The sequence below is a fragment of the Abramis brama genome (assembly GCF_963993115.1).
Source record: "Abramis brama genome assembly, chromosome: 11".
NCBI classification, from domain to species: Eukaryota; Metazoa; Chordata; class Actinopteri; order Cypriniformes; family Leuciscidae; genus Abramis; species Abramis brama.
In genome coordinates, this window is record NC_139973.1 from 5,300,699 (window position 1) to 5,317,116 (window position 16,418).

General features: G+C 37.0%; 1 protein-coding gene across 6 annotated transcripts in view; it reads left to right on the plus strand.

Moving 5' to 3' along the window:
• Nucleotides 1-16,418, plus strand: part of ptprt (protein tyrosine phosphatase receptor type T) — a 250,176-nt gene that overhangs the window by 81,231 nt on the left and 152,527 nt on the right. For all 6 annotated transcript variants that reach the window (XM_084127973.1, XM_084127974.1, XM_084127976.1 and 3 more), the window contains exons 4-6: nt 918-999; nt 2,748-2,863; nt 4,631-4,805. In XM_084127973.1, coding sequence (XP_083984099.1) covers nt 918-999; nt 2,748-2,863; nt 4,631-4,805 — 373 coding nt within the window. The remainder of the gene's footprint in view (nt 1-917; nt 1,000-2,747; nt 2,864-4,630; nt 4,806-16,418) is intronic.

Here is a 16,418-nt window from a genome sequence, read left to right on the forward strand (position 1 = left end):
TTTGGAATTGAGAACCAATCTACAGTAAATAACAACACAAAGCTAAAGCTACTGAAAGTAGTTCCCACAACATTTCTTATCCGAAACGTGACATTCTCTGGTTGTGGTTTGCGAAAACACACACCTTCAGTCTCTACAATCTCACCCTGAATAACATGGTGAGAATTGAATCTGGGCAAGTAGATTCAGTCCCTTGAGGCCTTTTTTGGAAAGCCAGGGACTTGAGTGCATCCTGTGTCCAGGTTTTGGCATTCTAGTGCCAGCCCTTGGCAGCTCTGAGAGAGAGGGCATTGTTCAGACCACACATGTCTTCACCACATGGCATGTACAGTATGTTATGCAAACCATGCCAGTCCCATATGTGTGTGCTCGAGATTATCAGATTATTATGTCTTGCTCCAGCTTCTTAAAGTTTGGGGACTCGGATTGGCTGTCAATATTTTTATCATTCATAAGTTGGAAAAAATAGTTCTAAAAGTGATTCCAATGATATCATTCCTCAGTGCCATAATCATTATAATTGTGGTGTGGACTCTGCTATTCTTTCAAATTTAAAATGATTTTTAAAACTATAAATGTATAGCAGCTAAGTTAAGACTAGTCTGGCCAACTAGCAATTAACTTTTCAGCTAAAAATCTTACTTTTCAGATTCATAATTGATACCTTTTTATGTAACTGACTTAAAGTTATGACTAGTCTTGAAGGAAAAATTTGTGTGACTAACTTGCAAGGCTAGTCTAAGCAGTTATTGCTACCAGCCACAGGCATTTAATCTAGCAAAAAGATCTTTCCTGTTGCCAATTTAAATATTTTCAATCCTTTTCTTGCTTGAAATAAATTGACCATCTCAGTTCAGTCTGAAACAAGCTGACTTGATTTAAACGCTTGGTTTCCTCTCCCCTCTTCTCTCATTTAGGTTATTTTTGAGGCAGTATCTGTACAAGGGCATCCTGGGTTCATCGCAGTGGATGAGATGCACGTTTTGGCCCACCCTTGCCGTGAGTACACACACACACACACACACACACACACACACACACACACACACACACACACACACAGACAGCGCCTGCTTACTTTCACAGTCTTGGTTACGCTGTAGGAGCTCAGTCTGTCAACTACTGTGAAAAGCACTTCATGTGGATCGAGGGTTGAACAGAGATGGAAAAGGCTAGCAAACAAGCAAGTCTGTGGATGAGAGAGAGAGAGAGAGAGAGAGAGAGAGAGAGAGAGAGAGAGAGAGAGAGAGAGAGAGAGAGAGAGAGGAGACAGGGAGACAGGGAGACAGATTGCAGAGATGAGTGCTCAGACTTCAGGCCCCCATCATTCTTGTTATGACAGGAGAACTTTAGCCTTTGACATCCATTGTCCTAGATCTCTCTGCCCATAATGCAAAGCCAGCAGTGCCAACGAGGAAATTAGGTTAATGCGTATTACAGAAGACCCCAGTCTTACAGTGCATGTTTCATCATTGCATCTTATTCCAGAAAAATGTTGACTTAAAAAAAAAAAAAAAATCATGTTGAAAATCCCATTCCACTCAGAATTATGTCCGATTACAGAAGTAAAATGGGTTGCGAATGGCACATCATGTTACATATCACGCCTTCATTCAGATGACCTATTGCATTCAGAGGCTGCATCCTTCAAAGGACGTGGACTTTGAAGGCATGGACACAGCTATTGGTTGAACCGAGTGTTGTTAAATGGGACGGTCTAGCCTATGTGATAACTGAAAGCCAATGTAACGTGACTGTGACATTTACATGTATCAGTTTAGCAGACACATTTATCTAAAGCAAAGCAATTCATCTTAACACAATGGATCTTTGCATAATGGATAGTTTCATTTCACATGCAATGTTTAAAAAACAGTAGATAGTGTACAGTGTATATTAAACAGTATGCAGTAAGCTAGTATTTTATTTTACAAAACCAGAATAAAAAAAATAAAAAAATTAATAAGAGCTGATTTGAAAAGGCACAAATATAGATCTTATCTTGACTTATCTTGAAGAATATGTGTGGGCAATTTTAAGATTTCATCATTAAATCTTAATGCTTTCCACATAGCGGGGTACTAAAATTGAAATCCATATTTTGAATTACTTTAATTGAAAAGGAATGATATTGCTTTTGTGCAGAATGCTTACTGTACATTCGCAGATAATGAAGCTGGCTGGGAGAGTGGGCGGAGGCTGCTGTAGTGAGTTCAGATAGTGCAAGAGTTATTGTTGTTAAAGACAAATGCACCTGTAAAGAGAGAGAATATATTTTGCAAATAGTATTAAATACAATACAAGCTCCATAACATTTCTTGTTTTCAGATGTTGATTCTAAATGTACAACCAGAAAAAAAATGTGTACCATCATAGAACATACAAGAGCTCAAAAGAGCATTTGGACACTTCAAAAAACAGAATGTCATTAAATGTACAATAAAAGACATTTGTTTTGATATTTTGTTAGAAAAGATAGAAAAGCTAAATATTTGACAAAAAGATGTTTGTTAGGTTTGAAATGATTAATTGATATGCCTTAAACAATATATTAATAAAAATAAAAATGTTTTTGAACACTTTGTCAAATGTTAGTGGAACATGTTCTTTGCTAAAGTGATGAAGTACACCTGTTTTAAGTGGATTTAGGGAGCACAAAATAGTTAACCATCAGTGTCTATGTGCTTTATATCCTTTGCATGGGTGCTATGGGATGTTTGTGAAGGTATATGTGTTTTGTTTAATAGGCAAGACGCCACATTTTCTGCGGCTGCAGAATGTTGAGGTGAACGTGGGACAGAATGCAACCTTCCAGTGTATTGCTGGAGGCAAATGGTCACAACATGACAAACTCTGGCTACAGGTGAGTTATGCACACAACCTCACACACTTCCCACACAAAGGGACAACAACATACCTATAAAAACATTCATAGACACACCAAACCTGTGCTATGTCTACATTAACCCTCTGAGGTCGACAAACGCGCCGGCGCGTTTTGCTGGATTTTTTTCACATGGCAGCAACATAAACTTAAAAAAATCCGTAATTTGTGGTCATAAAAATAAAATAAATACATGATTATAAACTATAGAGTGTCTTCTTTTTTTTGTGTACACTCACATTAACATCAAAACCTTGTTTTTATTTTTAAATAAATAAAATAAACAGGGTGCGCTTTCAGCTCACTCTGTCTCCGCAAAAATCTTTCTGAAACAAGTCTGGAAAATGAACTGAAACTCAGCTAATACTTATCACACAACCATGAAACATGCGTCTAAAGAAAGCTTTAAATTTCTACTTTTAAATAAAACAATTCACATTCAAAACAAATATTCTCCTGCAATGTAATCTGTATGAAACTAAATAGAAGTACAGTTTCTCCCATCTCATCTAATTATCGATAATGAGTTCACACCCACTCGCAGAGCGCGCTATTCATAAGATAATGTGCTGAGGTGATCTATGCAAAATGAAGTAAACGCCCCCTGAAATGCCTTCAAACCTCTATGCTTCAAACCAGCAAGTTTCATTCATTCACATTCCTGCGCTGTTGGAATATGACACGAGTTCAAATTTTGCTCAGAAGAAGAGCAGGATACATTTGAAAATGGCGTTTTCCTTTCAAAACACTCTCCGTTCACTAGCTTTTTCCAAATGTTTCTCATCCACACTGAAACGTCGGAAAAAGCTAAATTCACCTTACTGTGCACGCGTAAAACCTCATAAAAGCTCACTGAGATGATACAGACGGAACACACATAATTAAGCTATTCTTCTGGCAGGATTATTTTATTTAGCAAACTATCTCACCATTCACTGATGCGTCCAGGTCGCACTCAGTCACTAATACATTTTTGGTCTGAAACGCAATTTTCTGCGTAAATTTTCTGTCATCTTTGCAGGACTGCAATAAGAAGTGTACAAAGTAACATATCTTAAGCAACAGTGTAAAAGTGAATAGCGCATAACAGGCACAATAGCGGTATCAATATGTGTCACATGACTAAATATGCGTCATCATTTTCTAAAACCTCCGTTTTCACAGTCCACACTACAACGCGAAAACTGCGTTTTCAAATTTATCCACTCGGGAAAGCGGTTTCAAAAAGCTCCATTTTCGCAGGACAAAAACGCTCAGTGTGCACTGAAGGCCAAAATGAAGAGAAAAAGATGTGTTTTCAAACGAAAAACATATTAGTGTGGACAAGGCCCTGGTTTGATGATACATGCTTAACATTTTTTTTAAATCTCTATGCATCTCTATTATGTGTGAGCGTTGGGAGGTTTTTAACCTTGGTCCCGAGACACATCACTTGAGGAAACTTAATATCTTGTTGGAGATTTTTGTCAGCAAGATTTCTAAGCCGGTGTCTGTGTTCATGAAGTCTTGGATAAAATTACTTGTTCCCTTGGCTGGAGACCTTAAGCCTCCATCAATCCTGTGCAACAGCTCTGAGACATGAAGATATAACACCAGTTCTCACTGTGTACAGTGTGTTATAAGAGCTTGTGCCTTTGTCTTGATGTGACACTATGGACCATCTTGTAAAATATCTTTCAAACATATCATGTGTGCTTCTTATCAGTTATAAGATTTTGCAAGGATGATCATTTTCCTGTCTTTCAGCAATGGAACGGTAAAGACACGTCTCTCATGGTAACCCGTGTGGTGAACCATCGGCGATTCTCCGCCACCGTTAGCGTAACAGACACGTCACAGCGGAGCACCAGCCGTTACCGTTGCGTGATTCGTTCCGATGGAGGATCTGGTGTGTCCAACTACGCTGAGCTGAGCGTCAAAGGTGCGTATGGACACCTGAAAGCATGTACTGTATGTCACTGGTTCTAAAGGATTTGTTCTTTCCAAACGGTGATTGGTAATTTGTAATAATAATCCAATTACGTTTGGGCTTATGAAATGTTCTTATATTCATATAATATTTGATATGCTCTTCAATTGTCAAAGACAATTGTCAGTCTTATACTTGGCCACATTAAAAGCTATTTAATTCTGTTCGCTGACTGGCTGTATCTAAGGGTGTGTTCACACTTGGCATGTTTGGTTGGATTAAAGCAAACTCTGATGCGATTGCTCTTTTAGTGCGGTTCATCTGAATAAGTGTGAACGCTGCCATCTGAACCCTGGTACCACTAAACAAGCGGACCGAGAACACTGAAAAGATGAGTCTCGCTCTGCTTACAAACGAACTCTGGTGCGGTTTGAATGCAATATGAACCTAACACAGTCCAAAGACATGTAAACGAACCAAAAACAGGACATGACATAAGTCATGACATGACACGTCACAAGATGCGACCCTAAAAAGGACAGAATGCTCAAGGATAGCTGTTTTTTTCTCATCATAGTCTTGATGTTGCCCATCACAGTTCAGCACAGACATCAAAACCGCATCTCCTCACAGCAGATCTTTGTGTGTGTGTGTGACGGAGGGATTCCTGCCACTGTTTTGACTCCTTTACACATTTTATAAGCTCTTCACGAGTTCTCAGCCGGTCTAAATACCATCATATGTAGGCTACGAACATACAATGAACACATTTAGCCCAGAACACAGCATTGTTTTTGATGTCCGGTAAGTTATGTAATAAAAGCCGACCAATCAGGTTGTAAACATATCCATAGGCCTTTAGGTTCGGGGTGCTAATCGGTTTTCTTTTTTATTGGTCCGAACCAAGCGAACTGAGTGAACTGAATTCACACCACAAGTGTGAACAAACCCTAGACAACAGCCATCCTCCTCATGTTGATTAGCCAATCACAGCAAATGAAAAAGAAGCATCGTTGGCTAGATGTTTGGTTGTTTTTGGTTGGCTATAAAAGTGCAGATGTTAATACAAATCTATATCTATATATTTCACAATTTTATATTTATTTATATGTTAATATAAAAATAAACTAATATTTAATAATAATAATGTTCGGTTTAAAATCTCTGGCGTTTCTTGGTTTTTCCAAACTACCTTGTAACCAATCACGTCAACGTGCCGGCGGGCTTTAGCATATCATTAACTATTCTCTGAAGCAGTGAAGTCTCAAGAAGAAGCCAGGTTTTCCCGGTATATTTTTCCGTTGATATGAAAAATCGGGTACATTTAGCAATATAGCGGGTAAATTATGTATATGATGTATATTATGATGTAATGATGAAATATGATCATATTAATTACCATTATGTGTCCGAAGTTGTAAAGAGCGAAACCATTGTGCAGTGAGCGTTTACTTCAGTAAAGTTGACAGAGTGGATCTTTGATCGTGTGTGAGTGGAGGCGGGGCTAATTTGCATATTCATAGATCCATGTATACTAAATGAAGCAAGGGTGTAGAGTTACATTCAAGCTATTTTAAGGCATGAAGCATTTTTTTTTTTCACAGCAAAAAAAAAGTTTAAATGTGACATTTTTGTGATCAAAGCTGAGTTTTAAGCCTTACAACTTAAGGGAAAAATTAAATGTTAAGGGATAAAATTATTGACTACAGGAGGACTTTAAATAAAATATCAGTTTACAATAACAGTTTACTATTATTGTGCAGTGTAATTTATCAGTTGTTTACTAGAATATAAATCTTAAGTTTAATTTAGTTTAAGTTTTAAGCAAAATCAAAAGTTACTTTGATTTAGTTTAGCATTTGTTCATTGCACTTCTTGACCATTTTAATTAATTTACTTTATTTGAAAAATCAAGCAGAAATAATTGAAATGAAAACAAAGATTTTGCTATAATGATGCATTTTTTTTAATTTTTTTTTACATTTTACAGCTGCATTCTGCATTCTTGTTGTCTGTGTCCTGAAAAACCTATATGTATGCAGAAAGTTTACTTTGGTTTTATGCAAATTACTATAACTCACATTTCATAAATGTGGCCCAGTGTACAGGGACATTGGCTTTCAAATGCTGCCGTGCGCGTTGAGAGATGCTAAAACACACACACACAAACACAGCCCACAATACAGCACTTATAACTAGCTTCAACCATCAGCAGCAGGATTCCTCCTGAATTGTTACCCACAGAGTCTTCATTATTTCAGCTAGCATTGCTAACGACTAGTACAGAGGCCTTGATTCTCTCTGTTTCTTAATATAATGGGGTAGAGCCTCAGCTTCGCTACAAAGACATTGTACCGACAGAAATAACAAAAAGTGTTGGTCCATTTCTGCAAGGCTTGTTAGCGTGTGGTTGTGGTCACTGAACTTGAGAAAATTGCCATAGCATCTGTTTGGCTGTAGCTGTACTGTGTGTGATTAGCATGGCCAAAAACATCTTTAGTGGTGCTCTCTACCCCTGACAAGCTTTGCCTGGGATTCAAGCGTGTCTTAAAATATGGCAGTTGGAAAGAAAAAAAGGAGAAATAGCTCAAATCCAGCAGTTTCTCACAGCTGTTTTTGGAAAAAGACATGATTAAACCCTTTAATCACTGCAGAGACATCACCGCTAATTGTCTTTAGTCTTTATTAGGTGCTATTATTCATCCCAGATAGCAATAGATTAGTTAAATTGGCTTTTTATAAAGTACTAGAACATCGTTTGGCCAGTAATTCAACATCACCCCTTTATTTCTATGTAAAGTGTATTTGCAGCACACAATTTGTTTCAAGTTGAGTTTAGACTGATTTATTATGTTTTTTTTTAAATGCCAAATTAGTTATATGTGGGTGCTAAGCATATTTAATAAGTCTCACTTTTTAGGAATACGCTAAAATTAATCTATCTGTTCAATATTCTTTGAACCTAAACAGAGGATTTTGTATTTCTGTGAAGTCATGCTATCCATAAGTTGATATTATATGTATCAGTGTCTATTCAAATGTAAAAATGTATGAGTATCTATGAATACTAATGAGATCACTGTAAAAAAAAAATATGTTTAAGGTAGACTGAACAATAATTGGTGGATTTTAGATTTAATTGACTAATCATTTAAGGTGAAGTGTGCAATTGTTGTGGCCCTTATAAAATTGCAGAAATAATGTTTTCAAATAGGTTTCCCAAACAGATTGTCTCGTCTCAAGCTAACACAATTGGTTGAACTTTGAGAGGACATATATGAGAGTTAATATTTTCCTATTGCTTAGGCTTCACTTTTGACTGTTCTTGTGTAAGACTGCCCGTGTATAACCTATTTCCATTATGTTATGTGCATATACAGATATGACTTACATATAATTGTCAATGCACATTAAACTCTGAATCAAAGCACCAATTCAAGAAGAGAATCTTTGACTCAGACAGTAAAAGTAAGTTTAAGGCCTGACAAACCTGCATTACAGTTGGAGTTTCTGGATTTCCCAGGTGTACCCAGCATGACAGCGAATCTAAAGCTTCTCTTTGCAGATGATTTAGCATTGCTGTTGCTGCTAGAGTGAACACTGCGGGACAGTTTCAAATGTCCTTTATCTGCTCTCTAAGACCTGGTTGTCCCAGCATCATTTTGGGAAAAAAGGAAAATAGAAACTTTAGCTCAAGAACCAACTAAAAACCTCATTCAAACCACAATCATCATTCGTTCAATTGCTTATTAATACCTCGAATAGTTTGCATATACTGTTCACAATTTAAAAATGTACATTTTAGACTGTATGCGTGATGTGATTCATTATATGGATATATAGACTATACCATTCGAAAGTTTTGTTTTTTAAAGAAATGTATACTTTTATTCTGCAAGGATGCATTTATATAATATTTATAATAATATAAATGGATTTCTATTCATTAAAGAATCCAGAAAAAATTGTTTTCCTCAAAATTATAAAAACAGCAGCTGTTAATAATAATGAATGTTTCTTGAGCAGCAAAGAGAAAAATTTCTGAATAGCATGTATGTGACACCAAAGACTAGAGTAATGATTATAATATAATATAATATAATATAATATAATATAATATAATATAATATAATATAATATAATATAATATAATATAATATAATATAATTTAATATAATAATAAAAATGACATTTTAAAATATATTTTATTTCACAATGTTGTTGTTTTTACTGCATTTGTTAATCAAATATATGCCACCTGATGAGCATAAGAGACATTTTTCAAAAACATGCCCCCAAACTTTTTGAACAGTAGTGTTTGATTGGTTATAGCTTTCATGATATGGATTTCAAGTACAAATGGACATAATCTCTTATTTTGGTCATCTTATGAAGCTATATTTATAAAGCACAGTAGAGTTATTCATTAAGCATTTGCAAGTATGCAAATAAGGATAATATTCAACATAATATTATCCTGTGATACAATGTTAGGCATGCAGGTAAACTGTTTTCAAGGCTGTTGTCAAATCTGTCATTTCAAGTGTTTAAGCAGTGATTGCTTGAATTCCACATTTTATTAAAGGTCACTTAATATGTGAATGAATTGTAAGATTACATTTTGCATTTCCGAGTAGCTACAGCAAACTAGGGATGTAACTAAGTGTATTTCAAGGATACCTGTGTTAAATTAAAGATTCCGCAATGTTTAACATTTTATAGTAAATCTCATTTATTAAAAATATGCTTAAATTAATCTATCAATTCAATATTCCTTGAACCTAAACAGAGGGACCCAAACAAACAGTGGTTTTATTGGGCACTAAATCAAACTTATGGTTTATTGATTTTATGAAATGGTTGCAATAACTTGAAATAAGACTGCCATGTTCATTAAATATCTATGATTATTATTTATAATTGCGATAAACAATGTTTCTACCAACTAACATACAGTAGTTTAGTATGTGAAATTGTGTATTGATTTAGAGTATTATCATTTGCATATTGTCTATTTTCTGTGACTCATCCAAACAGATTTTCTTGTACAGTAATGACTCATCTTTGTAGTATTAGTATGAATCTGATTAACATGCCAAATATAGAAGCTAACAGAGGTGTCACTTATAGTGGCTGCATGCATGATTTCTTGAGCGGCATGTTTGTTGCCTTCTTTGCCAGCGATCACTGCCATCTGGCCTTACTGAGCATGTCCTGGGAGGGGTGTTTCACAATAGGGCAATATCCCTCAGGCTGTGAGCGCCTCAGGTGCTCAGAGGTTCCAGTGTCGTCCTGGGAATTCAGAGGTGTGTGGATGCGTCTGAATATGTGTGTGATTACGAGAGCCAGCAGAGGGGTGATGTATAACATCATTTCCCTGGGGAAATGAATAGAGTGTAAAGCAATATGCTGCACAGCACAGGCATGCTAAATGAAATATGCATTAATTAATGCATGCAGTGCCAGGGATTCAGTCCAGGGGGAGAGGGTGGGGGCAGCGTGGATGGCATGAGTGGCACCATTCCAGCCAGACACTGACAATTAATAAAGAGAACTTGCTGGGGGCGTAACTTTCAACGTTAGCTGAGCTGGAAGGGCCAAAAGCTTGACCCGAAGAAATGAAGACCAAGTAGACTTGCAGAAAAATAACATCCTTAATGCAAGATACATTTACTGCAGAAGTAAAATCATGCCTGACTCGTTGGCAAAACATTATTATTATTATTATTATTTTTTGTTCTTAGCCAGTTAGCAAATTGTTTTTTTTTTTTTCTTGTTTTGGCACGAATATCATAACATTTGATAACAAGTTTTGGTTGTTGTTTTTCTTTTAAATAAAATAAATGTTCAAAAGTTAAGATTTTTCTAAATGTTTTTAAAAGAAGTCTCTTTTACCAAAGTTACTGTAAAAACAGTAATAAAGTGAAATATTATTACAATTTATAGTAAATGTTTGTTGTTTTAATATGTTTTAAAATGTAATTTATTCATATTTGATGGCAAAGACTCCAGTCTTCAGTGTCACATGATCCTTCAAAAATCATTCTAATATGCTGATTTGCTGCTCAATAAACATTTCTTATCATTTTCAGTATTGAAAAAGCTTAAAGAGATGGTCCCCCCAAAAATCAAGTTTAACTCACCCTCAGGCCATCCAAGATGTAGGTGTCTTTTTCTCTTCAGTAGAACAGTAAAGAACATATTTATAATGTAAGTCAATGGCTAACATCACTTCAAGAGTCAAAAAACATATACAGCAAAACATAATTAATAAACTCCTGATGATACATTGAGGTTTTCTGAAGTGAAACAATCAGTCTGTGCAAAAAACTGAACATTATTTCCTCATTATTACCTGTAATCCACAGCCTCAGCAAACATTCCTGAGCGTGTTCATGAGATTCTGGAGCGCAAGCTTCCCGTCACATTATCACACATGCGCGGAGAATCTCGACGCTGCGTTTGTTTACACGTGTGGACACGTGTATTGTATTAGTCATCAAAATGGTACTTAGTTGTGCTTATCCTGGATGCCAAGATTATGTTGGCTTGCGCGATCCCAATCGGGAAGATTGACTTTTCACAGATTCCCAACGTTTGAGTTCCCGCATATACTTCGTCAGGAAGCTCGCGCTCAGGACTGTTTGCCCAGGCTGTGGATTACAGGTAATAATGTTGTAAATGATGCACAGACTGATTGTTTTGCTTCATAAGACCTCAAAGTATCGTCAGGAGCCACGGGTATTAATTCTGTTTTGCCTGTATATGTTTTGTGACTCTTGGAATGACTGTAGCCATTGACTTGCATTATATGAATCACCAATGACCACGGTTTCAGCTAAACATCATCTTTACTGTTCTACTGAAGAAAAAAAACACACACACTTGGATGTCCTGAGGGTGAGTAAAGTAACAGAAAATTTAGTTTTTGGGTGAAATATCCCTTTAATTTTTTTAGTTTTTTTTTGGAAGCTGTAAAAATTCTATGAAGTTCACAGGAACCGCATTTATTTGAAAAAGATTTTCGTAACATTATAAATGTCTTTACTGTCAGTTTTGATAAATTTAAAACCTTTCTTTCTGAAAATAAATATTAATTTCTTACTGTAAAAAAACAAGCTTTTGAATGGTAGTATCAGAGTATGTTAAAATAAACTGTCAAATAGTTTTTGTCTTGTTTTAAGCATAAACCTCACTGTTTTTTCTTTTTTTCATAATTTTAAAATGAGTAATTTTAAAGAATCTTAACACGGCTCATTTTTAATGTGCATTAACACGTCAATCAAGTTTTAAAAAGCAGGGAAACACCATAAAAGACTTTAAGGAACATTGTGGATGAGTTGTATAACTGGTTAAGCATCTGACAGAAAAAGAGAGAGAGAAGGATGGTGTGTAAATATAGAGGAAGTGTGCTCAGTTTTGGGCAGGTGCCTGAACTGTAAGTACTGGCCATTGCATTCTCAATCCTCCAGAAAGGTGTCAGCCACTGAATGTATGAGTGTGTTTGGAGGCTGAGGGAGCGCGGGGGAGTAACACACACTGAGAGAGATTAAAACGGTGAGTTTTATAAATGGGGTGCTCACAGAGGGGTGCAGGGGTCGTTAATAACCACCGGCTGATGGCAAGGAGAGAGAGATAGAGAGAAAGACAGGCAGAGAGGTGGTAGTAATTGTGATATGAGGGAATGTTGCTGCTGGTGACCATGGAAAAAGTCCCATTATTTGTCTTTTTTTCATTTTGCTGTTTTATTCTTGTTTGTTTTGGCTCTTTTGGGATTTTCTTTGTAAATATGTTTCCCTTATGCATGCATGTGTCCCCTTTCTCGATTGTTTTCTCAGCCACAGGAACATTTTATTGCTAACAGGTTGTTCGTTCATAGCTCATGAGTTTTAATGAGTTCACAATTATGTTTCATTACATTACGCAGTACTGTAGATATTCTTCAAACAATTAGTTTGTTCTAAACTCCTAAACTTAATATTAAACTGCTGCAACTAATTGAGCCTAAATCTTTTGACATAATGTACAGACTACAATTTTAAAATGTATTCTGTATAGATTCATTTTTGTATTAGCAAACGTTATGCTTGATATAAAATTTGAAAATCTCCCATTGACTTCCATTCATATGTTCATAATGTACATGACACACTCATGATGTCATTGATATATTTATATAGAATTGCTATTGGTCTTCTTTCTAACACTTATTTGCATACTGAATTGTGATTGGTTTGACATTCTTGCATAAAGATGAGGCTTCCTTTATATAGATCCAAAACCTGAAACCTAAACTTTCATTAACAACTTAAACACTGTTCTTTTACCGCCTTGCAAGGAAATCTAAAATGTTGTTTACAAGTCTAAAAGTCTTTTCATAGATAACTTTCTCCTAAAGTTAATTTAGACTAGTAAATATAGAGACAAATAAGATGATTGTTGAAGTAAAGTAAGATATTTTGGTCTTGTTTTGAAAATGAAGCACTTGGATTTATCTAATTTTATTATGAGCTTATTCTTGTCCACTGCATGTCTTAATTTTCTAGCAAGATCTGGACACACAAATGAGTCAAAGCTCATAGGGCTTTCCCTGTAGTTTTCTTGCACCGTGCACATACAGAAGAGAGATTGCTGATGACATGTGTGATTACACCACATGTTTGATTACACCATTAACAACTAGCTGTTCAGTTCGATTCCGTACACACTGCGTAGAAGTTTGTAAATGTGTTTGCCACTCCCTGCATTTTTCAGGAGTCAATTTGGTTGTAAAATGCGGTTGTCACTCCTGTAAATTACTGAACTGTGTGTGTACAGAACGGCATTAAGCATTAAAGGGGAACTGACAACAGAATTTACTGCGAATTTTAAGCATAGCGTTAGTTCTGGCAGTCATCATGTCAGTCAAGCTAGCATCAGCTGACTCTCAGCTGATCCACGTCTACCTATAGGAGTACGACGCCTATCCCAGCCATCCCTAGTGAGGAAAATAAGTATTTGAACACCCTGCTATTTTGCAAGTTCTCCCACTTAGAAATCATGGAGGGGTCTGAAATTGTCATCGTAGGTGCATGTCCACTGTGAGAGACATAATCTAAAAAAAAAAAATCCAGAAATCACAATGTATGATTTTTTAACTATTTATTTGTATGATACAGCTGCAAATAAGTATTTGAACACCTGAGAAAATCAATGTTAATATTTGGTACAGTAGCCTTTGTTTGCAATTACAGAGGTCAAACGTTTCCTGTAGTTTTTCACCAGGTTTGCACACACTGCAGGAGGGATTTTGGCCCACTCCTCCACACAGATCTTCTCTAGATCAGTCAGGTTTCTGGGCTGTCGCTGAGAAACACGGAGTTTGAGCTCCCTCCAAAGATTCTCTATTGGGTTTAGGTCTGGAGACTGGCTAGGCCACGCCAGAACCTTGATATGCTTCTTACAGAGCCACTCCTTGGTTATCCTGGCTGTGTGCTTCGGGTCATTGTCATGTTGGAAGACCCAGCCTCGACCCATCTTCAATGCTCTAACTGAGGGAAGGAGGTTGTTCCCCAAAATCTCGCAATACATGGCCCCGGTCATCCTCTCCTTAATACAGTGCAGTCGCCCTGTCCCATGTGCAGAAAAACACCCCCAAAGCATGATGCTACCACCCCCATGCTTCACAGTAGGGATGGTGTTCTTGGGATGGTACTCATCATTCTTCTTCCTCCAAACACGTTTAGTGGAATTATGACCAAAAAGTTCTATTTTGGTCTCATCTGACCACATGACTTTCTCCCATGACTCCTCTGGATCATCCAAATGGTCATTGGCAAACTTAAGACAGGCCTTGACATGTGCTGGTTTAAGCAGGGGAACCTTCCGTGCCATGCATGATTTCAAACCATGACGTCTTAGTGTATTACCAACAGTAACCTTGGAAACGGTGGTCCCAGCTCTTTTCAGGTCATTGACCAGCTCCTCCCGTGTAGTTCTGGGCTGATTTCTCACCCTTCTTAGGATCATTGAGACCCCACGAGGTGAGATCTTGCATGGAGCCCCAGTCCGAGGGAGATTGACAGTCATGTTTAGCTTCTTCCATTTTCTAATGATTGCTCCAACAGTGGACCTTTTTTCACCAAGCTGCTTGGCAATTTCCCCGTAGCCCTTTCCAGCCTTGTGGAGGTGTACAATTTTGTCTCTAGTGTCTTTGGACAGCTCTTTGGTCTTGGCCATGTTAGTAGTTGGATTCTTACTGATTGTATGGGGTGGACAGGTGTCTTTATGCAGCTAACGACCTCAAACAAGTGCATCTAATTTAGGATAATAAATGGAGTGGAGGTGGACATTTTAAAGGCAGACTAACAGGTCTTTGAGGGTCAGAATTCTAGCTGATAGACAGGTGTTCAAATACTTATTTGCAGCTGTATCATACAAATAAATAGTTAAAAAATCATATATTGTGATTTCTGGATTTTTTTTTTTAGATTATGTCTCTCACAGTGGACATGCACCTACGATGACAATTTCAGACCCCTCCATGATTTCCAAGTGGGAGAACTTGCAAAATAGCAGGGTGTTCAAATACTTATTTTCCTCACTGTATATAGTGAAAATTCAGTAATATCAGCACCTTTATCGTGTTGCTCAGGAGCTAATTACCCTCCTCCATCCCCAGCTCCTCCTCTTGTCCAGTCAGGACTTGGCCTTCTGATAATCCTCTTCGAATCGGACTCATTTTTCTTGAATCATGTTGTACATTAAATCATTGAACATTAATAATATTTGCAATACATTCATGTTGGTTCTGTTCTGTTTACCCTAAGGGGGGTTATCACTGCTCTCCCTGCTCTTATCCATGCTAGGCTGCATGCAGTGGTTAAAGTGGGATTTGGCAGGTGGGGGAACCCAATTTTGTGTAGGTGCAACAGGGAAAAATGACTCACCGTGGGACAAAATATTGAGTATCGTGGCATAGCAATACTTTTTGGGACAAGAGTGTCACTGTGGCACCAAGTAACAATGCTTATTTACTTGATATTTTAATGGTTTTATTTTGGTCCATCTACATCTACACTGATATGATGACGATACTATGTTAAAATTGCTGAACACCACAATATAAATTTAAACATAAAAATGGGAATTCCAAAACTGACTCAAATTTAACATACCAAAATGGCTGAAGACAACCATAACAGAAATAAATCAATCAAGATTATTTGACGTTAGCCTACTTCACCATCGACTTTTAACTCCACTGCAACATCCAATTGCTCTGGCTAGAACAGCAACTGTCAGGGGCGGACTGGGACAAAAATTCAGCCCTGGCACTGTAGGGCTGAATTTTTTCAAAAAATTCCCCCCCCCCACACACACACACACACAGACCCATCCACAGACATGGGCATTCAAATGTGAGGTAATTAAGGGGGTTTGGGGGCATGCTCCCCCGAGAAAATTTGGATTTCTCTGACCTACATGTGCAATTTAGGACTTTTGAAGGCCAAAAAAATTATAAGAAATAGTTTTAAAACCTTAGTCTTTAGATGATTTGTCAGTAGCCTACCCGCTCTCTCCTCATCTTCATCTTTGCTTTTCTCTCAGTCTCCTTATCCTGCCCTATTTCTTCCCTTCCTAAAG